The 27,340-nt window shown below is 47.7% G+C and overlaps 10 protein-coding genes across 10 annotated transcripts; 6 read left to right on the top strand and 4 right to left on the bottom strand.

Annotated features, from left to right (window-relative positions):
• Positions 1-899: 899 nt before the first annotated feature.
• Positions 900-2,270, top strand: TRUGW13939_09674 (uncharacterized protein; the record flags this gene model as incomplete). Its single annotated transcript, XM_035492794.1, has 1 exon — positions 900-2,270. The coding sequence occupies one exon, from the start codon at positions 900-902 to the stop codon at positions 2,268-2,270; it is 1,371 nt and encodes a 456-aa protein (XP_035348687.1).
• Positions 2,271-3,167: 897 nt separating this feature from the next.
• TRUGW13939_09673 (uncharacterized protein) lies at positions 3,168-3,522 on the top strand (the record flags this gene model as incomplete). The annotated part of the gene is made up of 3 exons (XM_035492793.1): positions 3,168-3,170; positions 3,239-3,371; positions 3,431-3,522. 3 exons carry the CDS (start codon positions 3,168-3,170, stop codon positions 3,520-3,522), a joined length of 228 nt encoding a protein of 75 aa, XP_035348686.1.
• A 211-nt stretch (positions 3,523-3,733) lies between these two features.
• On the bottom strand, positions 3,734-6,735 carry TRUGW13939_09672 (uncharacterized protein; the record flags this gene model as incomplete). Its single annotated transcript, XM_035492792.1, has 5 exons — positions 3,734-5,679; positions 5,733-5,961; positions 6,014-6,397; positions 6,465-6,661; positions 6,732-6,735. 5 exons carry the CDS (start codon positions 6,733-6,735, stop codon positions 3,734-3,736), a joined length of 2,760 nt encoding a protein of 919 aa, XP_035348685.1.
• Positions 6,736-9,133: 2,398 nt separating this feature from the next.
• Positions 9,134-10,279, top strand: TRUGW13939_09671 (uncharacterized protein; the record flags this gene model as incomplete). Its single annotated transcript, XM_035492791.1, has 4 exons — positions 9,134-9,502; positions 9,555-9,761; positions 9,823-9,978; positions 10,079-10,279. 4 exons carry the CDS (start codon positions 9,134-9,136, stop codon positions 10,277-10,279), a joined length of 933 nt encoding a protein of 310 aa, XP_035348684.1.
• Positions 10,280-11,404: 1,125 nt separating this feature from the next.
• TRUGW13939_09670 (uncharacterized protein) lies at positions 11,405-13,381 on the top strand (the record flags this gene model as incomplete). Its single annotated transcript, XM_035492790.1, has 3 exons — positions 11,405-12,850; positions 12,953-13,214; positions 13,284-13,381. The coding sequence occupies 3 exons, from the start codon at positions 11,405-11,407 to the stop codon at positions 13,379-13,381; spliced, it is 1,806 nt and encodes a 601-aa protein (XP_035348683.1).
• A 652-nt stretch (positions 13,382-14,033) lies between these two features.
• TRUGW13939_09669 (uncharacterized protein) lies at positions 14,034-17,802 on the bottom strand (the record flags this gene model as incomplete). The annotated part of the gene is made up of 7 exons (XM_035492789.1): positions 14,034-14,554; positions 14,617-14,942; positions 14,992-15,101; positions 15,175-15,474; positions 15,528-17,172; positions 17,224-17,422; positions 17,475-17,802. The coding sequence occupies 7 exons, from the start codon at positions 17,800-17,802 to the stop codon at positions 14,034-14,036; spliced, it is 3,429 nt and encodes a 1,142-aa protein (XP_035348682.1).
• Positions 17,803-18,225: 423 nt separating this feature from the next.
• On the top strand, positions 18,226-19,171 carry TRUGW13939_09668 (uncharacterized protein; the record flags this gene model as incomplete). Its single annotated transcript, XM_035492788.1, has 3 exons — positions 18,226-18,248; positions 18,304-19,093; positions 19,151-19,171. 3 exons carry the CDS (start codon positions 18,226-18,228, stop codon positions 19,169-19,171), a joined length of 834 nt encoding a protein of 277 aa, XP_035348681.1.
• A 530-nt stretch (positions 19,172-19,701) lies between these two features.
• On the top strand, positions 19,702-20,874 carry TRUGW13939_09667 (uncharacterized protein; the record flags this gene model as incomplete). The annotated part of the gene is made up of 2 exons (XM_035492787.1): positions 19,702-19,784; positions 19,848-20,874. The coding sequence occupies 2 exons, from the start codon at positions 19,702-19,704 to the stop codon at positions 20,872-20,874; spliced, it is 1,110 nt and encodes a 369-aa protein (XP_035348680.1).
• Positions 20,875-21,000: 126 nt separating this feature from the next.
• Positions 21,001-22,713, bottom strand: TRUGW13939_09666 (uncharacterized protein; the record flags this gene model as incomplete). The annotated part of the gene is made up of 1 exon (XM_035492786.1): positions 21,001-22,713. The coding sequence occupies one exon, from the start codon at positions 22,711-22,713 to the stop codon at positions 21,001-21,003; it is 1,713 nt and encodes a 570-aa protein (XP_035348679.1).
• Positions 22,714-24,140: 1,427 nt separating this feature from the next.
• Positions 24,141-27,137, bottom strand: TRUGW13939_09665 (uncharacterized protein; the record flags this gene model as incomplete). Its single annotated transcript, XM_035492785.1, has 2 exons — positions 24,141-26,260; positions 26,321-27,137. The coding sequence occupies 2 exons, from the start codon at positions 27,135-27,137 to the stop codon at positions 24,141-24,143; spliced, it is 2,937 nt and encodes a 978-aa protein (XP_035348678.1).
• Between the last annotated feature and the right edge of the window lie 203 nt (positions 27,138-27,340).

Below are 27,340 nucleotides of genomic sequence, written 5' to 3'. Positions count from 1 at the left end.
TCACGCCGTTGTCAAATTTTTTATTGCACATTTGCAAGTAGGGCCATGCATCGCTGGTACCCTACTTATGTTTTGCGCCGGATTCCAAAAGATTGCAGCCGTGCGCACCTTCGCTGGTTTGTCGTGTCGCGGGATTGTAGTCGAGCATCATTTTATTGCACCTCGAGAGCTCCTTTCATGTTTGCGGCCCCATAGATCATATGATTTTCGTTGACCAGTTGCGTTACACCGGCTACGCTGAAAAAAAGTTGTATTAATCGACACTGGGTCGAATATTTATTGAAACATACACAGTATAGAAAAAAAAAGTATATCACTTTGATTCTACAGCGCTCTTGTCTAATCCTGGAAATTCACCAGAGCCGTTTAAAATAGTGCCCCGCGTCGTCAGTGTACCCCCCACTAATAAACTTTGAAAGATCGATATGAAAAGTTCAAGGCCCTTCGTATTGATCTCACCTGTGAATATTCACTGGAGCACTATTGGGACCAACGCGAAAGTTAAATTGGGCCAGCTGGCCACTAAGCTTATACGGGACTTTTCCAATTGCAAATTGAGATTTGCTACTTTATTTTCTTGATCTCCTCGCCATATTCTTATGCTATTCAGATCAGAATAAGATGACGGTAGAAAATTTAGCAGCCTCTTTTCGAACGGGTCTACTGTCCTACCCGATTCATAGTCGAGATCCCCATGAGTACAAACAGAGCCAGAAAGTGTTGATCTTCTTGGTTCTTAGAAAGATCCACACACAAACGGGTCTCATAAAAGGAGACCGATGGGTCATGTGCCTCTTAGTAAGCATACGTAATCCTCAACCAACTATGTACCTACGTACATATGTGTTACCACCTCGGTAAGTAAGCAAAAATGTACGAATGAAGCGAATACAATTCAGATGTTACTCCGGTTACCAAATGAACTACTGCTGTCCATTACGGAGTGGCTGGAGTCCGAAAAGGATATAAACTCTCTTGCTCAAACGGATACTCGCCTGTATAGTCTTATCAACCCCACTCTTTATCGCTACAACGTACAACAAGGAAGTTCGGCATTGTTGTGGGCTGCAAGACGGGGACAAAAAGGGACAGCTCAAAAATCGCTCGCAGCAAGACCTCATACCCAACCACCGTCCATTGCCCTGCAAAAAGGACTTTCAAAGGCAGCAAAGCATGGCCATGAGGTGGTGGTCAGATTACTACTCAATATAAAAGGCGTTGATCCTAATTCAAAGGATTCTCAGGGAGGGACACCACTACTAAAGGCAGCTCAAAATGCGTGTGAGGCTGTGGTTAAGCTACTACTCACAACTGGGGGTGTATCCCCTGATTTGAAGAATTCTAGGGGAGAGACACCACTATGGTGGGCAGCACGGAATGGACACGAGGGCGTGGTCAAGTTGCTTCTTGCCACGAAGCGCGTTAACATCAATTCCAAAGATGTACATGGAGAGACACCGCTGTTGAAGGCGGCACAAAATGGACATATGGCAGTGGCCAACTTGCTGCTCACCACGGACGGCGTAGACCCTGATTCCCAGGATTGGAACGGACGGACACCTCTATCATGGGAGTCACAACATGGACATGAAACATTGGTCAAATTGCTTCTCGCCACAGAGGGAGTCAATGCTAATTCTAAAGATCGTTGGGGAAGGACGCCATTATTAATAGCAGCACAAAATGGACATGAAGCGGTAGTCAACCTGCTACTCCACACTGCGGGTGTTAACCATGACTCTGATCATAACGGACAGACGCCTTTGTTGGAGGCGGCACTTGGAGGACATGGAGTGGTAGTCAATATACTGCTTGATATAGCGGGCGTCAACCCTGACTCCAAGGATTTTGACGGTCGGACACCCCTCTTGATGGCGGCATGGGTTGGAAATGTAACGGTGGTTAAATTGCTGCTTACTGCGGGTTCCGATCCTAATACCAAGGATTATATGGAAGAGACGCCATTATCAAAAGCGGCACAGGAAGGGCATGATATGGTAGTTGAGCTTCTGCTTGCTACAGAGGGTATCGACCCAGACTGTCGGGATTCTAACGGACGTACACCCCTGTCAAGAGCGGCAGAAAATGGGTATGAGACAGTGGTTAAACTGCTGCTTGCCACTAAAGGGGTTAACCCAGAATCCCAAGATTTTGAAGGACGAACACCCTTTTCATGGGCAGATGATTACGGCAATGAAACTATAGCCGAAATACTGCGGGACCATGTCAATGCAAACACTCCTAGAGATTCATTCGATGAATTTGCCTAAAACCCTCATCTGTAACGTGGCAAATTAATGCAAAGCTTCTTTTTTTTTTTTTTTAGGGACTCGGTGTTTCCGACTTCTGGCTTGCACTAGGAACCTTTCTAAGAGCCGATATAAGGCGATATTTGATTTCCAATTAATACCATGGATATTTTTTTCTTTGGATTAGGACCTATGCCAAAGCTTATCTCACATAGAAGGCGCTTGGGCTTATTTTTTTCGGATTACGTATTCCGTGGCCAAAATACTGGGACTGCTTCTATATAGATTAAACCTTTTGGGAAGCGACCCCGATCCCCAGTAATTAAGATCTGATAGGGGATTAATTCATGATGAGATCTAATCTTGAGTGATCTATCTAGTTTGTATTGAAATCAACAGGGTTTAGTCTTGCGGAGGAAATAAAAATAGCCCTAAATATCACGGCTTGCGAGAAAGAGTATTCACTCAGTAAGCTACTGCAGCAAAGAAACTAGAATATTAAGGACTTTATTCTTTATTCTATTTTAAAACTTAATGTGACTTCAAATTTTGATAAATATAATGGAATAGACTACTGTTTTCTTAGTTTTTATTATATAATACGTAGTACTTTTTAATAAATTATAATTTATAATAGTATCATTAATGGAAGCTTTATATCAAACATTTTAACAATGAAATATCTCTAAAAAAAATAATACATACTATTTTTTAGTAGAATAATAATATTTAACTATTGTGAGAGGCCACATCGCGCCGGACAGGATCCAGCTACAAACTAGCTAGGCCAATCAACTAGCTCAACGATTAGCTCCGCTGATAACTGATAAGTGGCCAGCTTGGCCGCATCGCATCATCATCTTCGACACATCCTCAATTCCGAATCAAGCTCCTTTTTCTTTGTCGCAGTCACTCAATATGGTGAGATGATCTCCAATACTCGCAGAATATTTGGTCTAGGTTGCTAATCATGTCTATCATTCTCAAAGGCGCAAACACCGAAGCAGAGGAAAGCAAATGAGAAGTTTGCGAAGCACGAAGCCGCGAAACGAGGGAAGCCAGAAACCACCGTCAGCAAAAAGAGCCAAAAGCAGAAGTCCCCGGTATCGATCGGGTGGGTCGGTATGTGAATCAGTTATGGAAATCGAGCTTTGGCTTGTCGCTGATTGAAGCTGAAATAGTTCTACTTGCATTTGTTGTCTGTGGTGGATTGGCCTTTGAACTCTTGAAGATCCTTCCGGAAATATGGTCAACAATCACTTCCTTTTTCTAAACGATTCGGGCGTATAGCAGCGCGCTAGTGTACAAATACTTGTATTCGAGGAATGAGGGAGATTGTTCAACTGGTCCTTTATTATGTCACATGGTGATACGTGTTAAATTCGCATGGTTACACAAAGTTTGATCATTGTCCTGTATGTTGATAACAGAACCGCTATACCCCAACAAAGACGTCAGCATTTGCGTATAAATTGCGTATCCAACTATGGACCAGACGCCCCTGTATTTGCGTCGGATAAATCAGTGGCCGTTGGCTTTTTCTTCTTTTTCGTCTTCTTTTTCTTTATAAGAGTTCCATCCGGAGGTATTCCATCAACATTGACACGCTCGGATTCTCTTTGCATCTTCAACCGAAGGCCTTCTATCTTCCGCATAGCCTCGGCCATCTCCAGCTCCTCTGGACCCTGGACGGGTCGGGATGGTTCGAGTAGCGTTTGTTGAGTATCACTAAGAGTCAAACGTTGGAGTCCACTAGAATCCACCTGTAGTAGATTTCGTTGTAAACGGGCCTTAGAGTCGGCCTTGTTTTCAATGGTCTCCGGAGACAAATTTTCATCAATATCAATCGTCTCATCGGCGGCAATTTCAAACTTTTCAGGTCGCGTGCGAACTCCTGCCTCGATGTTTTGAATACCTGTCGTGGAATCATTACCAGTTCCGCCTCCCGCCTTGAGATCAATAATAGGGATAGAATCTATATCGAGATCTTCGTTTTGAAAGTCGAGAACGTTATAAGGACCGGTCCTCTTGAAACCTTCGTCTTCCTGTCCAATATAAAAGGGGTCATCTCTGTTCTGATTCCGGCGAACTGAGCGGTAATCAGAAGATTTGGTAGACTCCTTCGAGTGTTCCGCGATTTGGGAGCTGTTGTCTGATTGTGCTCCTGACGAAATATCCCACTGAACAGGTGTCAGATCCTGTTGTGTGTAATAAAAACTGTGAATACTGCTATATCCTTCAGCCTCCAGCCATGATTCCATAGATCCATCGAGGGATCGTGGCAGAATATCGTTTATTGGTTCATTCAGGTCTAGGTTCCCAGGAAGCGGAACTTTCTTCTGCGCACCGATTGCTACGGAGTTCAGATCAAACCCTCTGAAAATACCGGGAATAACTCCGGTTAGTAAAAATGGCGGCTGTTGGGTTTCATCTAATCGTGGCTCTAAGGCATCCTTTGATAAGCGTAGAAGTTCGAGGAATTCAGTCGCCCTCTCTTGAACATCTAAATCAGGATGTGCCCCTAGCTCTTCAAGAAATGTGATCAGGCGTGCAAGGATGATAGAAAGCTCGGCGTACGAGCTTGTGTTGTATTCCAGTCGAGAGGATAACAGCTGCAAGAACACCTTGGGCATTGCTTGAAGGTAGAGAGCCAACGTCCCACTAGGCAATGTCGCACTATTTGGGTTGATGAGTATGTTGAGAACACGATCAGGGAAGGTCAGGTATTCCGCAAATTCGCCTGCTACCCAGGCCGCCGGCCCAAGCGCTCCGATATATGGAGATATAACAGTGCGCTGTGTTTGCTGATGATCAGCCAGGAAAAGAAACGATTCAGCCGTCCCAGTGGCTTCCTTGCGGATTGCTTTCACACGGACTGCAATATTGCGAATTTCGGACCCTATTCTCATTGCGATATCGGCTTCTGGGGAGTCTTGTATAGAATCATCACTGTAAAAGGTAAAGCTGCCCACGTTCAGGCGAAGCAGGAGTCTCATCAATTGTCCCAACACGTTGACATACCACTCGAAATCAATGATATCAGAATAATTATCCCGAGAACAGATGTCGAGGATACGAATGAAAACTTCGTTCCTATATTCAGCCGGCAGGTCAATCGATGACGGAAGTTTTTGGTTCCCAGTCTGCGGTCTGGATAGTTGAGAACTGGTATCGGAACCAATCTCTTGGGATGTCTCCTTATTGTGCTCCAGATCCAAATCATGACCCTTAAGCAATTGGGAAATGAGACGATCGACAATACCTTGCAAAGAATCTGATGTGACCACCTGAACAACAAGCTCAAGCGCCTGGAGTCTAATAGAGATGTCCGCGTCATCTAGACAATCCATGATGACAGCCTGTTGCATTGCTACAAGCTCGGGGTGCGATACCGCAATGCGATTGAATGCAAGAAGCGCGACATACTTGACTGTTTCATATGGTTAGATATGCAGATAACTTGGGTGAAAGGACGCCTCGTACGATTGGGATCAGCATCCATAACAACCATCCCTCTGAGTTTCGTCACACATAAACTAGCAATCTCATCACCTTCTTGGGTGCCTTCGGCTTCGCCGAGGACGCCCCCTTGGATGATTCCATTGATACATTCGTAAAGGAGGGACATTGCAGATGTGGTTTGGATAATGCTTATTAGTGGTCGCATCAACTTCCGGATTAGACGAGGTTCCAAAGGTATGAGTGTTGCAAACTGTGAGAATAAGTTTTCTGATATCCTACAGAGGGGTCCACGCCCGACTTACTAGTTTTATGATTTTGATGGCCATCCAATTATTTCCACTATCAACCAAAAGCTCAAAGAGCCTTGGGGCCAAGGGAAGGAAATCGTGCGGTCTTCTCCACCCAAGTTCACAGACAACGTTGACTGTTGCAGCAATGACACTGTTGTCCTCGTTGTCATCCATCAGATGTTCCTTCATCTTTGGCCACGCTAGTTTCAAGGTTTCCGGATAGACTAGAGCCATACGATAGAGCACAACGACCGTTTTTTTGCGAACCGTCGTGTTTGAATGGGAAAGCCTCGGGAGCAAATCATTGAGCAAGGACATCGAAAGTGAAGGCGTGATTATATGTGGCAATGTTGCTAGTGGCAGTGAGAGATTTATGACTGACGACGACACGGCATCCTGGAGTTGAATATAAGCCTCCATATCATAACTGGGGATGTTTTTTGTTTTGTTTTCGAGAGCCTACCTTTTTGAGCAGGTTTGTCGCTAGCATCAGAACTTCTGTTTCGGCACGAAAGCTTTGCGCCGCAGCTAAGTAACCGACACGCTTCTGCAGGTACTTGGGGGAAGACATGACTTCGAGCACATGGAAGGATGCCCAAGACATATCGTAACCAAACATTTCCAGGTATATCAGTTTTAAGAGAGCAATGGTCTTTTTATCTGGTATCATTATCAGCAAAAAGAAAACAAGGTCCGTCGAGCTGGCAAAGCTAGACAAGAGACTGCATACCCATATCCTGTGACTTGATCTCTGACCTGCATTCTTTCAAGCTGTTTTGGATATATTCAGCCTCACTACCCCGGTGGCTCCTCAGACCTCGAATGAGGTCATAGAGCGATTTTTCAAACCTGCCGCCGCCATTAGCTCATCATTTGTTGGTGGGAGGAGACATGTGGAATCAGCAGACATTTTGAGAAAGAATAGCCATTACACACTCCCGTGTGGGCTTGCCAGCTTCGCGTTTTATCTGGTGCAATAACATCAAGTGAGAGTGGGGTTTATCATCATCATCTCGAATAACGTAATCGGTAAGCGAGCCGCCACTGCAAGCGAGCCGCCACTTCCGCTCAAAAACGCGTCCCATAACAATTCCAATTTGTTCAACACGCCAATATGCCACCAATTCGCAATGAAAACCAGTCAAATTCTCAGGAACAAGAGGGAAGACTCTTATTAGCTATTTCCGATTTACAAAATAAAAAAATCTCGACTATTGGACGAGCGGCAAAGATTTATAATGTTCCTCGGACAACTCTACGAGATCGACTAAACGGCACTCAACAAAGATCTCAAACACGCGCCAATAACCATAAATTGAATAAATTTGAAGAGGAATCGCTTGTTCAATGGATATTGGACCTAGATAAGCGAGGATTACCTCCCCGACCATCTATGGTACGAGATATGGCCAATATTTTACTTGCACAACATGGAAATCAACAGGTTGGAGAGAAATGGGTATACAATCTAGTTCAACGTCGCTCAGAGCTCAAATCAAGATTTTCACGAAGATATAACTATGAGCGCGCTAAATGCGAAGATCCAAAGATAATTCAAGAATATTTTGGATCTGTACAAGAGGCTATATTACAATATGGTATCTTACCGGAAGATATTTACAACTTCGATGAGACTGGCTTTGCTATGGGACTTTGCGCAACTGCAAAAGTCATTACTGGAAGCGATCGATATGCTCGTCCAAAGCTATTACAACCTGGCAATCGAGAATGGGTAACTTCAATTGAGGCAGTTAATTCTACTGGGTGGGCTTTACCTTCATATGTGATCTTCAAAGCAACAAAATACTCTCAAGAAGGCTGGTTTGAGACTCTTCCAGAGGATTGGAGAATTAATATTAGCGACAACGGATGGACTACAGATAAGATTGGAATAGATTGGCTCATTAATCACTTCATTCCTCTTACCAATGGCCGCACGATGGGAAGATATCGAATGTTGATTCTTGATGGCCATGGAAGCCATCTGACTGCGGAATTTGACCAAATTTGCACTGAGAATAGTATTATTCCAGTCTGTATGCCTCCTCATTCTTCACACCTTTTACAGCCTCTTGATGTCAGCTGTTTTGCGGTTTTAAAACGGCAATATGGACAGCTTGTTGAACAGCGGATGAGGCTTGGATTTAATCATATCGACAAAATCGACTTTCTTACTGCATTTCCAGAGGCCCGTACGGTGGCATATAAAGCTGAGACTATTCGGAACGGCTTTGCAGCAACTGGATTAATGCCATTTGATCCAAATCGAGTTTATCAACAGCTTACTATCCAATTAAGGACTCCTACACCCCCTCCAAGTCGATCAAGCAATACACAATCATCCTGCTTACAAACACCTCAAAATCCACGTCAATTTAAGCGCCAATTAAGCACAATAAAAAAGCGGATAAGCCGGCGTACAAGGAGTCCCTCTGAAGTTATTGATGAGGCAATTAATCGCATGTCAAAAGCTTATGAGATGAGTATTAATGAGCTTCAGATTGTACGAAAGGAAGTTCATGATCTACGAGCTGCACATGAGAAAGAGAAGCAAAAACGCAGACGATCTAGAAAGCAGATATCCCATGAGCAAGGAATCACCAGAGAAGAAGCTCAGGCGCTTATACAGGGTCAGATTGAGGCATCTCAAACTGTTACTACTGCTCCGGTCGAGCCAGAGCTTCCAGTCTCTCAACCGCCTGTACGACGTCAATTTCGCTGCAGCGGTTGTGGTATTGCAGGACATAGAATAACTGGATGTCCTAATCGTACTGGTAATTAATTTTTTATATATAATTAATATTTTGGGTATAAAATTGAGATTTGAAATTTATATAGATTGCATTTTCGGGCGGAAGTGGCGGCTCGCTTGCAGTGGCGGCTCGCTTACCGATTACGTTAGCACATGAGGTGTTATGTAATACGCCGCGGAGCGCTAGTCTTAAATGACCCCCAGTGTATTGTTATGTATTTATGTACCCGGAGCTGAAGGCTTTGATTGGTGCATTTCCTGACCGCCTGTAATCATGACAGTACGTACTAGGTCGGCCGCGAGATAACTCCGTACCAGCTCGAACGCTTAAACCTCACCTCACCAAGGCATTTTATTATTATGCCTATCAATGCCTTTCAATGGACGTGATTCAAAGTGTTGGTGACCAAAGCTTCGGCTTATCGCATCCAAGCTCTGCCCTTCATGCTTCACAGCAGGCCCCTGCTTTCTTACAAAACTCCTTTGCATCGTGGGCCCCCTTGACAGCAGCAGAGAGCTCTGATCAATGGGCGACCTATGAGTATCTTTTACTTGTTTGCCTGCGCACTGGCGACGATAAATCTGCGCACCTTTGCCTGAATCGCCTGACAGATCGGTTTGGTCCAGCTAATGAACGGATTATGGGATTGAGAGGTCTATACCAGGAAGCTACAGCAAAGGACACTTCAACTTTACAGAGCATTCTGCAAGATTATGACAATATCCTCAAAGAGAATGCCGTCAACGTGGTCAGTTTTTAGCAATTTTTTTCTACGGTTATGAACTAACGTGGTGCAACAGCCTATTCTGAAACGCCGAGCAGCCCTACTACGTTCATTAGGCCGAGACGATGAGGCTATATCGGCATTGGTGGACTACGTCGAGGCTTTTCCGACCGACGCCGAGGCATGGTGCGAGCTGGCAGACTGTTATCAATCCAATGCCATGAGTGCGCAAGCAATATTCAGCGTGGAGGAAGCACTGCTAGTGATACCTAATTCATGGAACGTAAGTGTCGCTCGTTGATGTGCCATATATCGCGGAATCACACAATTTACATGGTCGATAGCTTCATGCACGTCTTGGCGAACTCCTCTACATTTCAACCACCTCTACAACTGTCGATGGCTCTTCTGCACAAATATTGGCGAGGTCAATGAGACATTTCCTAAGGAGTCTCGAGCTTTGCGACAGCTTTGCAAGGGCATTATATGGCCTCATTCTGGTAATACATCCTATCAGCACCCCCTGCCAAACCAATTTTGCGCGAAACACGATGGACGATTTTCAAATACCTGTGCTGATCATTTGCTCTCGGACAACAGGTTACCTCCAAACTCATCGAATACCTGTCAGGCAACAACACGAGTGGCGCCAAAGTGCCGTCAAAAGAAGTCGTCGAGGAAGTCAAATCAATGGCTCTGCACAAATCAGAGGACCTTGTACGTTCGCAACAATCGCAGTCCACCCCACATGGAGCCCAAGGCGACCTCCTTGCTTTGAAGGAGCTAGTGCAGCGGAAGTAGCCCGGAAGGATATGGATTGAGGCGTGGTAGCTACTCATAACATTCGCCTTCCAGTGGCGCAATCAATCACGGCGTTAATCATATTGGACCACTTTTGGCATTGGGGTTGGGTTCGCTTATGTGCTGCCCAAGTGTAGTTCTAGAAAGATCGAAGCTCTCTTTGTCAGACCTACCTGACAGAAAAAAGCCCAAGTTAGGACCGGGAGCATGAGCCTGTATGATGTGGCAAGTATGACCCGGGCTTGCTCTCAGTCTCCATATGACTGACCTGCCTGGTCGTCACTCCCCCTGTGGAATGCTGAGCAGCTGGGGGCCTGAGAACGTCTTGACAAGGGCGTATACGGTGCCATGTACGACCATGCCATACCACGACGTAACCAGGTGGGCTTGGGCAGCAAAATTCTTGGTTTCACGGGCACTATTGTCGATAGTATGGCGTGTAGACCGAATTTGCTTGTTGAGGCTTAAGTTGAGGTTGTGTACCCGGCAGAAATTTTTTTTTTTCCACCTTGAATTATTAATAAAATGGTATTTGTTTACATATTTATTATTTTCGCAAGAAAGCCATATTATTCTTAGTTGGTTGGTGTGACAGGTACACACACACTACCGCCTAGTTAGTTTGTTTGTTTTGGGTCCCGGATCGCCCCTCCCTGCCTCATCCAGGCCTGTGCCCAACTCCTCTCTCTCTGCGCCTTTAGGCACACTCGTCCTCCCTCTCTCTGAATTCCAGCGCCAGCCCAGGCGACTCTCAGATGTACCCAACCCTAGGCAGACTACGCAGTGGCGGTATAATGTACCTTGCATGCTCCCAGTTCGCCTCCTCTATTTATTTCTTGACCAACTAACCGACCCGACTATTATGCATGCTCGCCCTGATGAAGGAAGACGCCTCTGGTTAATGCACCATCCCTTCGCACCAAGTTATGATTTTGCTCTCTAGCACCGTCAATCATCGCTCAGATCGAGGTCGCACCACTCTCCAGCCTGTCGTCACACGCAGTTCGCTCCTCGTCGCCGTTGTCGCCTTCTCTCATAGAGAGCGCTACCCCGCCAAAGACTCTTATCCATGCCGTAAGTGGTGTGCAGACCGCAAAAACATACACACACACATACACACCAAATATGCTGTTAAACGTTCCCTCCGTGCTGACTCACTTTGGCAGGTTCAGTGTCACCATAAATCAAGACAGCCCTGAAGATTCGGATCGCTCGTCTGTTGGTGACGAGGACGATTCCTCTGGCGTCGACGTGTCTCCGCCATCCGTGACAGCCAGCAACGGCTACCAAGACTACGACGACGAATGGGACCATGTGCAGCATTTGCATTATCCTGACGAATTAAGATCCGATTCAGCGTCTCGTCCAAGAACTTCACGCCACAGTCGCAACCCCATCCCCGAGTCCCGCTCAAGGTCTGGTCGTCGCTACTCGCGGCGAGACATTGGGACGGAGTTGCCCCCTCAGAGGGCGGCGCGTCACCGTCGGTCGCCAGACGAGTCGCCTGAAAGCCTGGACTCAGGTGAAGAAGAAGGCCTTGAACCTAATTACGCTCGACAACCACGCGATAGGCGGAATTGGCCACCGGTGCCCCCATACGCGCAAAGCTCGTCCTCAGGGCCGTCCTATAATGCATTACAACAAGGGGGGATGGGGCATTTACAATTTGGTCATCCCGGGCCTACGCACCAGCACCATCCATCCGATCAACTGGTAAGACTCGGTCATATGGGTCGCTCCGGTCCCGGTCAGTACGCGCACCCTCCGCCCTATGGATACGCGTCATCGCAGTTTCCTCCAGCACAACATGGTGGCATTCCACCATTGTTCAGCCCTGACCAGCATCCTGGGCATCCCGGTCATCTTCCACACCACCATGCACCAGATTCCCGCAATCGAAGTCGAGGACAAAGTCCTCCTGAGCAACCGTTGGCCCATATGATGCCACCTCATGCCAACTCACCCTATGGTGGTGCGCCTTACCCCCCGCCAGATCTCATCCCGTACAGCCCTGGTGGGTATTTTCCTTACAATCAAAACTATCCCGGCGGAGTTGTTGGGCATCCTTTTTTTGGGCAAATTCCTCAAAAGTCTGAATCTCCTTCGGCGACGTCTCAGGCAGACCCGGCGAAAGATGAAGCTATTGCTCGACTGGAGAAATTAATACTGGACGAACGAGCAGATCGCGAGGCGAGAGATGCCGCGCGTGAAGCTGCAATGGTAAAGGCCGCCGCAGACAAACTTGCCGCAGAAGAAAGAGCAGCTGCGGAGAAGAGAATAGCGGATGAAGCGGCTGCAAAGGCCACAGCAGCTGCGAATCAGGAATTTGAAAAGAAATCTGCCGAAGAGGCTGTCAAAGCCCAGAAAGCTGCCGAAGAGATGGCAGCGGCGGCGGCAGCAGATGCTAAGAAAGCTGCAGAGGAAGCGGCCGCGGCTGCGGCAGAAGAAGCCAAAAAGGTAGCAGACGAAGCTGCAGCTGCTGCTGCAGCAGAGGCCAAAAAAGCGGCAGAAGAAGCCGCAGCTAACAAGCCTCCTCCGGAAAAGAAGAAACCTATCAAGTTCAAGGACGCTGTAGGCAGAAAATTCAACTTTCCTTTCCACCTATGTAGTACTTGGCAGGCAAGTATCATCAAACACCCTGTTTCTCTCGATCGATCTTCTAACTTCTGATAGGGCATGGAGGAACTTATTCGCCAGGCGTTTCTTCATGTGGAGGTGATTGGACCTCATGTTGCCGAGGGCCATTATGACTTGGTCGGCCCTAGCGGTGACATTATCTTGCCGCAGGTCTGGGAGACTGTTATCGAACCCGACTGGACTGTTACCATGCATATGTGGCCGATACCAGAAAAACCGAAAGAAGAACCGCCGCCGCCGCCTCCCGAGAAGCCTGCCCCTGCTGCAGATGATGCCAAGAAGAAGCCTGATGGTGCGGGTATGTTAAAGATAAACTCTCCGCAGTTTCTTGTTGGGATCAATGCTAACAACTTTGACGCACCTCCAGGCCCGAAGAAACCACGACCGGGAAATCCTTCGCCCTTCGCCAAGTGGATGATGGGGAATAATCGACCCAAGCCAGCAGGCAAACCTTTAAAAGTGTAAAAAAAGCCTGAAGTTGTACAAGATACTGACGATTCCTGTGTTGTTATGTGACCTTGTTTACGAGCAGCCTTGGAGGGTATTTATTGACTTGCACACTGCCGTCGACATTCTGCTGCTTGATTATTTGAATCGGGTATAAGAGGCAACGCTTTACAGTGCAGTACATTTCAGGGGGCATGGCTTTTCCTCTCGATGTGTCGGGATTGGTTTCTCATGCCTCATTTTGTCGAGGGAGTAATACAGAAAAGGAACTTAAAAAATATACTCGTTATTGTTTGACATTATTGCTTTGATCTTCTGAGCCCTTTGTTTTTATCAGAAGAGCATACCGTTGATTCACTCGGCAGCTCATAATTGATACCCCTGGTACATCAAATAGCGATAGATAATTGTTACGATTTAGCTTATGACAATCGATTTTCAACAACCTTGCTTTACCATATTCTAGGACACCAAGAAACAATGGAATTGAACCAAAAAAACTCGTATTGGCAACGGACGCTTTGATATGTATATCGTTGAATATTTTTAATGCAAAGAAACGTCAATTATATGGCCTGTTCCCTGTCTGTACACAACCATGATAGGCCGGACTGACTGGATATAAGTAATGGTACTGGACTTCATCGTATCTCATTAATATCACGTTGATCTAGCGACCCGGGCTCAAGGGTTTCCATTCCTGCAAAAGTGTATTATCCGCATCATCTAGCAGATTTGTGGTGCGCGGTGCGCCTCCGCCAGTACTCAGTGATTGGATCCTGTCTTCTATTGGAGTGTGATTCTTCGTTCCAGACGGTGGTACCCTAGGAGGTAACGCAGGTTTAGTTCTAAGACTTGGGTCAAAGCCCCCCGGGCTCCCATGTTGCGGAGATGCAGGTTTTCGCGTTGGTGGTGTTGGTTTTCTCGGAACTAGAACAGCAGGTTTTCGTGGGACTTCAGGTTTCGAAGTCTTTCTGTCGTGGAACCCCCGGTCCTTGTCGGTAGAAGATCGAGTGTCCGGGCCTGTAGACCGTAGCGAAGAAGTTGGGCGCAACATACTCTCTTGGCTGAGTAACAGTTGAGGATATACCCAATCAGGCTGACCAGTTTCGCTGAAAGGATTAGGCTTCCCAACTATGTTGGGTATGTTCCCCTGTACGTCAGGCTGTATATCAGATCTGACTTGGTAACCTAATCCAATGTCAGCAAAAAAAAATAAAGCGACCAACACCATCCTACATAGAGATTCTTACCTCGGTCAAGCCACCACTTGTGACGATCCGAGCTAGCTGACGGTAGTCCAGGTGAAGGAGACGTGTAATCTGCGGCTTCGTCATCGCTGTCGATGAGAAGATTTTGTGATGCTGCGTCACGTAGTTCCGCGCGGCGCTGATCATAGAGCAGGCGGTTCAAACGATCCTTCTGGCTTTCATTGACGATGCTGATTGAACAATCAAACAGGGCTAAAACAGGGCGATGATCTGATGTCTTTAGATCTGCAGAGCAGTAATGTATCTGTTTGAGTCCAGTCCCTTTCCAGAGGATTCGGTCACACCACGCTGGTATCCTAGCTTTTTCCCTGCATTAAAATTAGCGTATGTAAACCCTCTCAGTTTGTGATTGCTCACGAAGTATCGTATTCGTCGCTTCCAAAGTCAAACTTGTATGTTGGAGGAAATTGTATAAGTCCTTCAGAGTAAAAAGGGAATGTTCTCCCGGCTATCATTTGTAAATTCAACTGGTGTGCAAATGGCTTAGTATTTTTTTTTCTTTTCTTCTTTTCTTGCTACAGGAAAGGGTGGATTTTTTACCTGATCATTTTCATAGAGTTTCCCATATTCGTGTGCCTTAATAAGCTGCCGTACTTCTCGATCACCTGATCCTATACGATAGTTGAAATCCCCAAGCCAAATAATCGCGTCATGGTCTTCGATAGACCTGTTATAGCGAAACCTGAGCCCATTGCTGATTGTCGCGTAGTCCCTATTTCGCTCGTCGTAATTTGCGAACCCAGCTGCAAGATGAGCTGTAACAAAACAAATCCGAGTGTTTGAAAACTCAAGGCGTATGGCACACCCTCCTTTGTTGCCAGCCATTCCCGAAAGACCGGTCTACCTCTTCATGTTAGTGCGATGGCTGATAACTGCAAGAGATAATTTCTCACCTTTTTCACACTACCCTCCACGTTCTTGACATCATGAATTGCATCCTCTCGAACATACACCAGAAGAGCGGTTCCAACAAGCTGACCGCTTCTCAGTAGAACATAATTCTTCGTGTTGTACTGATTTGCATGTGCATTCAGACAATCCTTGACTGCATTCTCCCAGATCATCCGCGGCTCAGGGTCAGTAGACATAATTTGTTGGGGACTAAGCTCCACGATTTCCTGAAATGCCACAACGACGATACTAGGGCTGTCACCATCTTTTTCACGCAAGGAAAAAAGCCAGGAAGATAAATCCGTCATCGCCCCGTCGGATCTGCCGTTTACATTGAAACTCCCCACCCATATCCTTATGTTTTTCGAGGACGTATATTCGTCAATTCGACGCTCAAGTTCTGCAGAAACGATATCATTCAGGGGGTCGTAGAGATCGACTGGAACTTGGTTGGCTAGTCTACCCATCAGAACGTCGATGGTATTCTGTCTGGCTTTGTCTCCAAATGTATTAACATATAAACGAGTAGCACTTTTTCGAGCGTCTGCAAAGGCGCCTGCTAGCGACATTTTCCCATGCCGCGTAAACGATGACTTGAGTGCGCCGGTGCCAGCGTAGATGCGAGACAGAGCATCTCCATTATCTGCCCATAAACTCGAATGTCTCATTCGAATTTCAGCAACAATATCAGTTCCTACCAGATGAAGAAAATTCTCTAGCGCCATGATACTGATGTTTGTTTGTATTAGGTTGGTTCTGTCAAGACAGTCGAGACAATTCGTTCTAAAAATCCCCTCTTGTTGGAGTATTATTCTCGGGTCTCTGCGTCTGGTATCAATGGAAGATGGAGACTTTTCGTAAGGAGGATCTTCCATTAAAAAGTATCCAAATCCATCCAGTGACAGGTTGATCAAATAACGGATCTGGCTACTAGCCTCGTAACCAAGGGGCCCTTTCGTCTCCGCATGAAAATCGTATTCCGTCATCTGTAGGAGATGACGATTAGCCGATATTGCGCCTTCGTTTTCTCGTGATTGTGTCCTCCGTGAAACGTGTTTCCGAAACTGGGCTGATAACCCCAATTCCCCGGGTTTACTTTCACTCAAAAGATTAATAATGTGAACAGCCCCGTACTTTAGCTCGAGAGCTTCGAAATGCTTGTCAAAAGCATGTTTTGTCGCATCGAAGGAGCGAGATATATCAATCTTTTGTTGTCCAGGAATGAGGCCTGGTGCTTGCTCCCAGAACACTGGAACTGATCCACGGGCTTGCACATATGAGAAAGTAATTCCTGTTGGGCTCCTTAAAATAGTCTCGGTTTCGACAAAGTTTGCCACATTTCCGTCATCATCAATTCCCCGGGAATTGAACCGAGTTCCAGCTCGACGAGAAGATAGTCGTGAGATCACTGTCAACGCCGAGGGAAGATTTGAACGTAGCTGAGGGGCTTTCAATGTCGATGCAGGCATCGTCAGGGTTCCAGCAAAGCCTCTAATTACCAGCGTCAGAATGCGAGAAGCATCCAGGCTTTCCTTTTCATGCTTTGATAGGCGACTGCGGAAAAGAAGAAGAGGAGCGATCATATAAGAATTCCAGAGCATGTCTTGATTCAGATTATCGATGTCGAAAGCGGCCGAAGTACTCGACCTAGATCTTGTTTAGCTACATTTTACTGAGAGGGGTGCAGGAAGAACTCACCGATCCTGAAGATGATCAGTAAGGTTGAAGTCAAGGCTATAATAGAAGCTGCCATCGCCGAGCAATCTTTTCAGAGCCAAAAAAGGGTGGTCGGTGACCATATCTTTATCCTCGATGTCATCCTGGAGGTCCTCTGCGGCAAATCGAGTAGTTGATTGGTAATCTTCGCCATGTTCATAATCTAGGCGATTTAAACAGTCTACATACAAGTCAATGATACTGCATGTTAGGCGGAATCAAAGGATACGCACAAAAATCAACGTTATCGATTCTGAGAACATTCTCTGCGGGCCGGGGAGATGCTGCTCGAGAGGATCCGGTCACAACACAGATGAAGACATCGTTGTTCAGGGAAATCAATCCAAGCGTGCCCCAGCCCTCACCCAAAAGCCGATAGCCGTCTAAGCTTGCTGGCTCGCGAGGCGCAAATTCCACCAAGCAGCGGGTTGCCCGCTGGTGGGCTAATGACACATTTCTGCTGCTATCTACGGGGGACGATGTGTATTTGAATTCAAGGATAGAGTCTTTCGTGGCCAATGCAATCGAATAGTCTCGACGGAACACTCGTAGAGTTGACATGGTCCTATTGCATTTTGCTCGATGCCTCCGATGTCCGTGTCTGCCAGGATGTTTGTTGCAGCATCACAGAATACTCAGGATGGTCGTCAACGTCTCGACAGGTAATGCGATGCGTCAAATTAAAAAATTCCCGTCCGTTCCCTGTAATACCCCGCTGACCGCCCTCAATGTGGAATATTTGCACACTGGGAGCGGGCCGTTACTTACGGTTTGATAAACAAACCTAACCATTACAGGAAACTCTGCGTATTTTAATTTAGCCGTATTAGGAATAGCGTCTTAAAATACCGCCTCCGGAAATCACGCGTGGGGCGGAAATAAATTTCTGGGCCGATGCGATAAGAGAAACATAAACCAGACAAGAAGTCCCTGGCTCGTCCAACTCGCCGCGTGAGGGAGCAATCTTTGGCACATATACGTCCAATGGGTCTCGCCGGGCCTCGAAAGTAAGATACACTTAGTAGGACTCGTCATTTTGGTTCACTGACTGAGGCAATGCAGGAGGGTCAAGATTTCCCATGATCCCAATAACACGACTTGGTCTCGGTCGACGGATGGCTTCGGACATAGGATAATGGCGTCCCAGGGCTGGACTCCTGGCAGCTTCCTGGGCGCTCGCAATGCATCTCACGCCGATTCCTTCACCGCCGCCAGTGCGTCCCATATCCGAGTAACGCTCAAAGACGATACGCTGGGCCTGGGTGCCCGAACAAAAGGACAGGATGAGCCCACAGGGCTTGACGCTTTCCAGGGACTTCTGGGCCGGCTCAACGGAAAAAGCGACTCCAAACTGGAAGAGGAACAACGCAAGCGAGACGAGATCAGACTGGCTAGGTATGTCCAACAAAAGTGGCAAACGGTCAGATTCGTCAGTGCCGGGTATCTCGCCCAAGAAAAAAGCGACATATGTCCCGAAAGGAATAATATGACGAATGACAAGACGATCACCGAAAACCGCTCACTACGTACCGATAAGGAAGACCTCAAAGCGGATCAAAGCCCCAGTGCGGCCGACGGCAAAGCGTCGTCCTCCGAGAAGTCCTCCGAGAAGAAGAGCAAAGATAAAATGAAAAAGAAAGATCGCAAAAAGAAGGAGAAAAGAAAGGCCAGCAATGATCTCACAGCCACGGAAACGCCTGCTGTGGTTGAATCCAGCAAGTCTAGTGACGAAACTGTGTCTCACAAGGCAACACCATCGCGAGAACAGAGACCAATGGGAAGACATGCGATACGCGGCCGTTATATACAGCAAAAGAAGAAGGCTCTTATGGACGACCGGTCACTAAACGAGGTCAGTGGCGCCTTTCCGTTCTCTCTTGTTTTCTTTCGCATGCTAACAAGCACGAAGATTTTCATGATCAAGACATAATACACAGTCAAAACAAACAAATGGGCGATGGTAATTATATACGACTGATTTTAGGGATATAGAGATCATCTCATTGCGTAGGAGGTGTGTTATTTTGCACAAAGTTCATTATCCATGAAACTATATACCTAATAGAGCTGGTCGAGCAGTACTTATGTGTACCGTGTCTGCTTATACTTATACTCAACACAGGGCCACTTGGGCCCCTCTTCTGTTTTATTTACCATTAATTTATCATAAATACAACCCATTATTAATTATAGTCCAGTACTATGAGGCTCGATCGCCATGTCCGAATCCGTAGTCTGTGCGGATATAGGGTCTTGGCGAGGGCCCACGGGCTGCCGGTTCGACGTCATCTCTCCAGACTTGCAAACGGTGCCTGGACAAGCACATATTGACACCTGGATACCAGACTCCAGTCGTCCTGTTTTTGTCTCATTTTCTTCAGTACGCTAGAGTTCTTCCCCGCATGCCCGAGTCTTCTGTGAAATATTATCCCCAACAACTTCCCCGCAGCTTTGGCTATCATGGCGCCTGCTAGCCAGAACGAAGAGTCCGACGATGGCTCTTTCAATGTCATCAGTGAAAGAACTCCTCCTAAACGACATGGGTGAGGCCTATATTTGCTCCTTTATTCTTCTCACCCAATTTTAATACTTATAAAAAACCATAGAATCCGCTGGGCTCCTCTGAACATCGGCATCGAACGACGCCTCCAGACCCTCATCGTTCTCTGTCACACCTTGACCATCGCCATATTCCTAACTGCGTTTTTCTTCGTCTGCGCAATGCCCCTATTCTGGCCGTTACTTGTCCCGTATCTGGTCTACATCTCTCTTTTCTCGACTGCCGGAACGTCAGGCAGCCTAAAGTCGCGTTCTCAGAGACTTCGTGCGCTTCCGATCTGGAAAGTGTATGCTGCCTACTTCCCCGCACGCCTGCATCGCACTGAGCCGCTGCCGCCGACTCGAAAGTATATATTTGGATACCATCCCCATGGGATTATTTCTCACGGGGCCTTTGCGGCCTTTGTAACTGAAGCGCTTGGTTTCTCTAAGCTATTCCCCGGCATCACAAACACTTTGCTCACATTAGACTCCAATTTCCGGATCCCGTTCTACCGAGAATATGCCCTGGCATTAGGACTCGGTAGCGTGTCCCGCGAGTCCTGTGAAAACCTGTTGACCAAGGGTGGCCTCGACGGTGAGGGCATGGGTCGGGCCATCACTATAGTGATTGGCGGGGCCCGTGAATCTCTCGACGCACAGCCAGGTCGTCTTCGCCTCGTGCTCAAAAGCCGCAAGGGCTTCGTAAGACTGGCTGTGCGTACCGGCGCAGACCTCGTCCCCGCAATCGGGTTTGGCGAAAACGAGCTCTACGAGCAAGTCAACCCGGAAGAACACCCTTGGATCCACAAGTTTCAGATGCTTGTGAAGAAAACCATGGGATTCACAATACCCTTGTTTCATGCGCGTGGCGTTTTCAACTACGATGTTGGCATGATGCCCTATCGACGACCCCTCGACATTGTCGTTGGGCGCCCGATCCAAGTGGTCCAGCAAAAGGACAACAGCAAAGTTGAGGAAAGTTACATTGATGAATTGCACGATAAATACGTCCGAGAACTGAAGCGACTGTGGGAAGAATGGAGGGATGTATACGCAGCAGGAAGAACATCGGAGATTGAGATTACGGCGTAGTGATCGAATTGTCCTTGTTGGAACATCCGTACAATTTAGGCTGTGGCACATATGTACTACAATTGATTTGTTTAATACATATTATTTATTTATTTATTTAAAAATATTCAGATGAAACAAACTCCATTAACCGGATGCTGTATATGCCCAATTCCAACTCCCATCTACATTTTGCCATGCTTCATTTGTGATAGCTTGTTCCCAGCCCATCATCACAGCCAAGAGACGACAGGACGCACTGCCTATGCCACAGATCACCCGGTCACTTTGACCTAAGACGGCCAAGTCGAGCAGATACGCTCGCCCAATCAACTCTCGCAAGCTCAGGGATTCCTGTGAAGGCTGAAAACGAAGTTGGTCGAGAGAAGTATCCAGCTTCGGGCTTTTGGGTTCTTGGTTCGTTGGCAACGGGCTGTCCTTGGGGGAATATGAGTCGCTGCTGACTCCAAGCGACCAGAACAGGTCCTTGTAGAATCCGCCTTCCCAGCCGCTGTTTTCGCCGCGCCGTGAGTCCGCTTCTTGTGCGGCATCTAGAACGGATTTGCTTGCTAAAGAGATGTAGCTCTGAGCTTTCTCTGCCGCCTTTAGCTCAGAGGCTGTGTATACATCTGGGTCGTCGGAAGCCAGGATGATGCGTGAATATGATTTCATTGCTCGCTGCAAGATTTCATCGCCGGCTGCTTGTGCTAGATAAGTATCAAACAATGTCTCTGCCCTGTTGGCGTACTTGTCGAGGGGTATATAAGAGTCTCTGTATTGGGCTTCTAGTGGATGAAGGTCCCCTCGACGCACATGAAGGCCGATCTCAAGCCCACCCTGACCGCGAACCTGTCTGTCTAATTCGCGGATGCGATACTCGAGAAACTTGGCATCGTTCCCAACGAGGCGGAATAGCGCCTCGTATCCACTGCGGGCCATTTCGAAAATCGCCTTTTGATGTTGTGCGGCAGGTCCACGAGAGCTCCCAAAACGTTCCTTGAAACTGTCACCAAAGATCCAATTGGAGTTGGCCGAGGAGACAACTAAATGTCGTGCCTGGAGGGGACATGGTAGCCTATGTGATGGTGGCGGCGGATGACAGGCAGGTTTTGAAGGCGGTGTGAAATACAAAGAGAAATCTCCGTATGCCCAGTTAGTGTCGTCAATGAAAAAGCTGCGACCTTGTCTTTGTGCGAGTCCGTAACTCAACCACAGTTGCATCAATGTTTTCCCCAGTCCCGCGTCTTCCGATTGCATCACGAAAGTGAGACTGGTCTCACAGATGGGATTTTCGTTGTCGTCTGCATTTGATGGCTGTTTGACTGAAGAAAATTCATCGAGTCGTGCTTCTGCTATATCCACAAAGCCCCAATCCGGACGGGAGTAATCGAAGGGCTGGGATTTGTTACTCGAAAGCTGCTTGGACATCTCAACGCAATGCGAGCACAAATCTGTTATTTGCGGAGGCGACAAAGGAAACCCCATTTGAGCAGGTATAGATATCGTCCACTTTTCTCGACCATGTCCGTTCGTCAATTTTATAGGCGCAGGGGTGTTTGGGAGCACATCTGACGGTAGATAGGTTTGCCGATCCGAAAGCCACTGTTGTATAATGTCTGGGATGGCTTTGAGGTTGAGAAGAAATATTATCCTGACGAGGATGAAAATCACCATGCTCCAAAAGCAGACGCGCATAGCCTTACGTTTCCCGGACCCTGGTGGTCTTTTTCCATAACTGGGGATAATCGATGGTAGGACCGGAGATGGTAGAGGCGAATCGATCAGTGGAACTAGCAAGCCGCTGCTCTTGGCCGGCGCAAGAGAAGGTGTATCAGTTGTATGAAGTCTTCGAAGAGACATGGTTGGTCAGCGACAACGAGGCGAGAAAAATTTTTTGGTCAGTTCGACCGTAGGTCTAGGGAATTGCGTCAAGCGAAAGGGACAAGAAGTCAATATTTGACACTTGGACGTGTCAGACATGCACATTCATTTTCCTAACACCCCCAATCGTTTTGAACGAGACGGTGGAAATGGGGGTGGGCGAAGATGATGACGCCAAACAGGTAACCACAAACGGGAACAGGGTGGTTCTTCTTCTTTCAGTTAGACAACTTGCAATCGGACGACGATAGTAACTGTTTGCTGCTAGGCACGAAGTGGTTGAACCAGCAAACCAGAATCGAGTCAAACAGAGGATACGAGATAATTGAGAAGGAAAAAAGTCCCCGTGATCCTACCAAAGCACAATCAAAGCACAACGGTCACTTTCTGCGGTGAATAAGTGCAAAGTGCAAAGTGCACAAGGGAAAAAGCCCAGCACCGATCAGCTAAATGCAACCATTGCAGAATGGGTCAGCCAGAATAGCAGGGTGGCTCTTGTTGGTTAATTCAAGGGGGAGCAGCAAGGACTGCTATGGTGGGATGGTGGCCATCTAGGAAGCCGCCACCGGGGCGGCGGGGGCGAGTTTCAAGGAGTTGACTGGGCATAGTGGCATGGTGAGTTGGAACATTCCCATCGGGGCTCAGGAATGAGGTGATAACAGCTGCGAGGCGCGTTTGACTGGATCCCCTAGCGAGTAGCGGCGATGACTTTGACGCCGATGGACGGCGGTGAGTGGGCGGTCGGCGTTGGGAGGTGAAACCGTGAAACACGGAGTGTCGCACTAGCGCCGTCGGGGCCTGTTGCGACCCATGGCTCGTTCCATCGGGATCGGCCCGCTTACCGCTGCAGCAGTTAAATATAGCAGCATCCTTATTAGGCAGGCGTCTAAGTTAAAGCAGGACAGACTACCGTGCATCAATGATTCGCTATGAGGTAGGAAAGAAAAGCAAAATTCATGATAAACCTACAACAGGCCTGGGGTATCAGAAAGCCAGCCCATTACAGGCTAGAGCGGGCATGAACTCACGCTCAAAAAACATGAGTGAGAAGAACGAAGAGAAGAGACAGAAGAAGAAGAAATAAAAGTAATGGAACAAAACAAAACAAAAAAAGGCTGCAATAGCATCAACAACAAGAGCAGAATATGAAAGATATCCTTGAAAATCCATGGCCTCCGCCTCTGTAAAAGAAAAAAAAAAAAAGAGAAAAAAAAAAAGTCAATCCCATTGCGTTCAATTCCCAATGAACTGCAACGCCCGCAAAATAGCCATTTCCTGCTCTCGTGAATGCGTAACAAGCACCAAGTCTAATGATTACATCCAAGAAGTGCCCACGGTTACACGCGTATGACCCCAGGGAATGTCAAAACCCCTGTGGTTTCAGATAGAATGGGAGCGGGAGATGCTCAAGCATCAGCCTCCGGGGTCTCAGCGATCGCACTGCGTGGGCCAAGAGCTGGTGGTACAGGCCCTATCGACTCCCGCCGATTCGCCGTTCCACTTAATACACGTATACTGCCTCGAGAACTCTTGGCCAGATGACCGGTCTCTACACGGTCTTGAATCATTTCGTCCAGCATTCGAGACATCTCGTCTGCGCTCTTCCTCTTTCCGTCTTTTTCCTTTTCCTTTTCCAATGCTTTGATTGGAGACACTGGATTGGTAGGGCTGGTAGGACCTGTAGCGGGTGGACTTGCAAGTACGTTGGCGTTGCCCTCGCTGTTGCGTTGGCTAGCCTGCTTCTCTGAGCCTGCTGCCTCCATCGGCATCTGTGCAATGTCGCGTTGACGAGCTGCAGAACGAAGAGCGGTGAGCATGCGGTCTTTGTCGTCAAGCTGAATGCGCAACTCAGTGATTTCCATGTCTCTCTCGCGCAAGACCGCTGTGACATCCACATCTTCGCTATTCTTATGTTGCGAGAGACCCATAGACATTCTCGAGTGGCTAGAACGTCGGGCCTGCAACAGGCGTCTTTCCAGTGTGGATATGTACCGATTTTTGTCTGAAAGGTCGGCTTGCAAGGCCGTGATCTGCATTTGAAGACTTGCATTTCCATCGCCATATTCGCCGATAGTGTCGTCATCATCCTCTGGCACCAATGACGAGCGTTGCAGCTGGTACCCGCTTGAGCGATCTCCGCTAGCCAAAGAATATTGTGACACAGTTCTGCGCAAAGAACTGGCGCCAAGAGTGGACTGACTTGCCGACGAACGAAGTGAACGACTGCCTGATTCAAGGTTTGCAGAAACTCGAGATAACCTCTCCAAGGCTGCTGTTGCGCTGCTGCTATTGACACCGGTAGACTTCGAAGAAAGGATGAGGCGGTTAAGGTGCTCGATTCGCTCTTTGAGGGCAGTTCGAGCAAGTTGCATCTCGAGCATTTGCTCTTCATGGCGCGCCTCATGTTCTTTTTCTATTCTCTCTTCTTCGACCTTTGTTTCGTTTTCAACCTGAACCTTGGTTTGATTCTCAAGTTGAGCCCGCAATGTTTGAATTTCGACCCGGTAACGCTCAAGTAGGACTCTGCTTCCAGCATCACCATTCCCGCCGCCAAAAGCCTCCTCGGCTCGCTTTGCATGACTGACAATATTATTCTTTGCCCTAGCAGCGAACTTGAGAGTGTTCAATGTCTCGTTTGTATGAGTATTGGCGGGAGCGGCACTTCCAGACGATCCAGTCTGAATGGTACAGAGAATGCTGACAAGGGAGTTACCAGATAATGCTGGTTGAAGTAGCCTGGTCAACTTGCTGTCTCGGTACGGCAGATGCTTGCCTTCCTTATCTGTCGAGTTCGCGGCTTTCTCCTTGCTTTCGGATAACCTGGCAATGACAGTACCTAGAGTAAGCAAACTTTTATTGATGTGTGCTCCTTCTGTCCGCCTTTCCTTATTCTCCGCTGCGCGTTCAGACCCGGCTAAATCGATTAGACTCAGGGTAGAAACTCGGACACCTCCAGGGGGGACAGCAGCTCGCTTGTCTTGAGATGAAGTGCCCCCAGGGGCTCGCTCACGACTCTCCACGACAATTTGGACGACGGCATGACTACGCGAGCTTCGTGCATTGAATTGTGTGCTGCCAGTCCTTCTTGCATGATCACCCCTGGCAATCACACGAAGAAGCTGTGTCGGACTTTGCACAATTTCTTCCTTCAAGGGTGTTGCATAAACACCTCTTTTACTGTCTTCTCGAAGTTTAATCTCTTCCTGTGGAGCAGCGGCCCCTGGACCAGTTGCGGTAGAGGCCGAGAGAAGATCGTTGATCCTCTCATTATAGATCTCCAGATAACTCACACGGAGGAGAAACTCTCGATGTGGCGTCTCACGGATATAAGAGAAGATATCGGTAATTGCGAGGGGGATCACTCCTGGAGATGACGCCGTGCCTTGCATAGAAAATGTCTTTCCAGTGCCAGTCATTCCATAGGCAAAAACAGTTCCGTGATATCCTTCCATTACTCTTCGAACTAGACGCTTGGCCGAGGAGTCGTAAACTCTGGAATTATTATCATGTGTAGTGAAAACATTATCTATTGAAAATACAGGTTAGCAACATGAGCTTTAATAGAAGCAGTTGAGAGGAACCTTACCATAGAAATAATCATAACTTTCCTTCCCTTTGAAGGCGATCAACGACCTTCGGCCATCTACCATCCATTCACCATCAGCTCGAGAGCCTTCGTGTGCTCCATTATCCGGGCGGACTCGCACGCTGACAAGGACATTGCCCTTGGCCTCTTTGGGTCGCGGGCCCTTTTTCCCAGCAGTTGTGCTATCGGCACCCACATCTTCGGTATCGTCGAAAGTTGTTGCGCTAGTGGAATATGAACCTTGCGCGGACGAGCTTCTGCTTTGTGGCGGTGAGGAAGCGCTGACTAGGCCTTCAGAATCCTTAATTCCTGCCAGGTTTTGCACTGCCTTGCCATCAATGCCATTGTTTAGCGATGAAGTTTTGGAGCCGCGATTGCTATTCGTCGTAGCAGAACTAAGTCTGGATTTCTTCCTTGTTGTACCGGTGGCCGACTTGACGAGATCAGGAGAACCCCGCGGAGTTTGCGACGTAGAGCTGGCGACCGATGCTGTTGATAGCCTGGAGTTTGCTTTGGGAGGCTGAGGAAACGAAGCGATGCTGACTGTCCTCCGAAGGCCCTTGTCGGTACCACCGCTTGCGAATGCAGCCGAAGTGGATCGCAAAGACGTTACGCTGGAGGAAGAGTTCGATTGAACGCCCCCGCCTAGGGAGGGGCGCGCTGGCGAGCGGAGCTTTGAAGGCGACGCCGAAGATACCCTGCGGGCGTCTGAGGCTAGTTGTAAAGGTTTGAGTCTGGTTGTCGAAGAAAGGGATGTCACGCTGCCTGTGGGCGTGCTGGTTGATTGACGCGACGGCTGAGGTAATGCAGATGCCATGATAGATACAAACACTGGCGTAGGATACTGGCGGTTTAAAAAGGAATATCGACAGAATAATCAACGCGATGAGGTCATGAGCATTATTGAAAAGCAATGGACGCGAGGTGATAAGATGGAGGTAAGAGGTCTGTTCACAGAAACAAGTGCGGCATGGACGGTCGCTTCTAGGAGAGCGGATCAGTATAAACAAAACTTGTCGG

The sequence above is a fragment of the Talaromyces rugulosus genome, chromosome V, assembly GCF_013368755.1.
Source record: "Talaromyces rugulosus chromosome V, complete sequence".
In the NCBI taxonomy this organism is placed as follows: Eukaryota; Fungi; Ascomycota; class Eurotiomycetes; order Eurotiales; family Trichocomaceae; genus Talaromyces; species Talaromyces rugulosus.
This window is presented reverse-complemented; position numbering and strand designations above follow the sequence as displayed.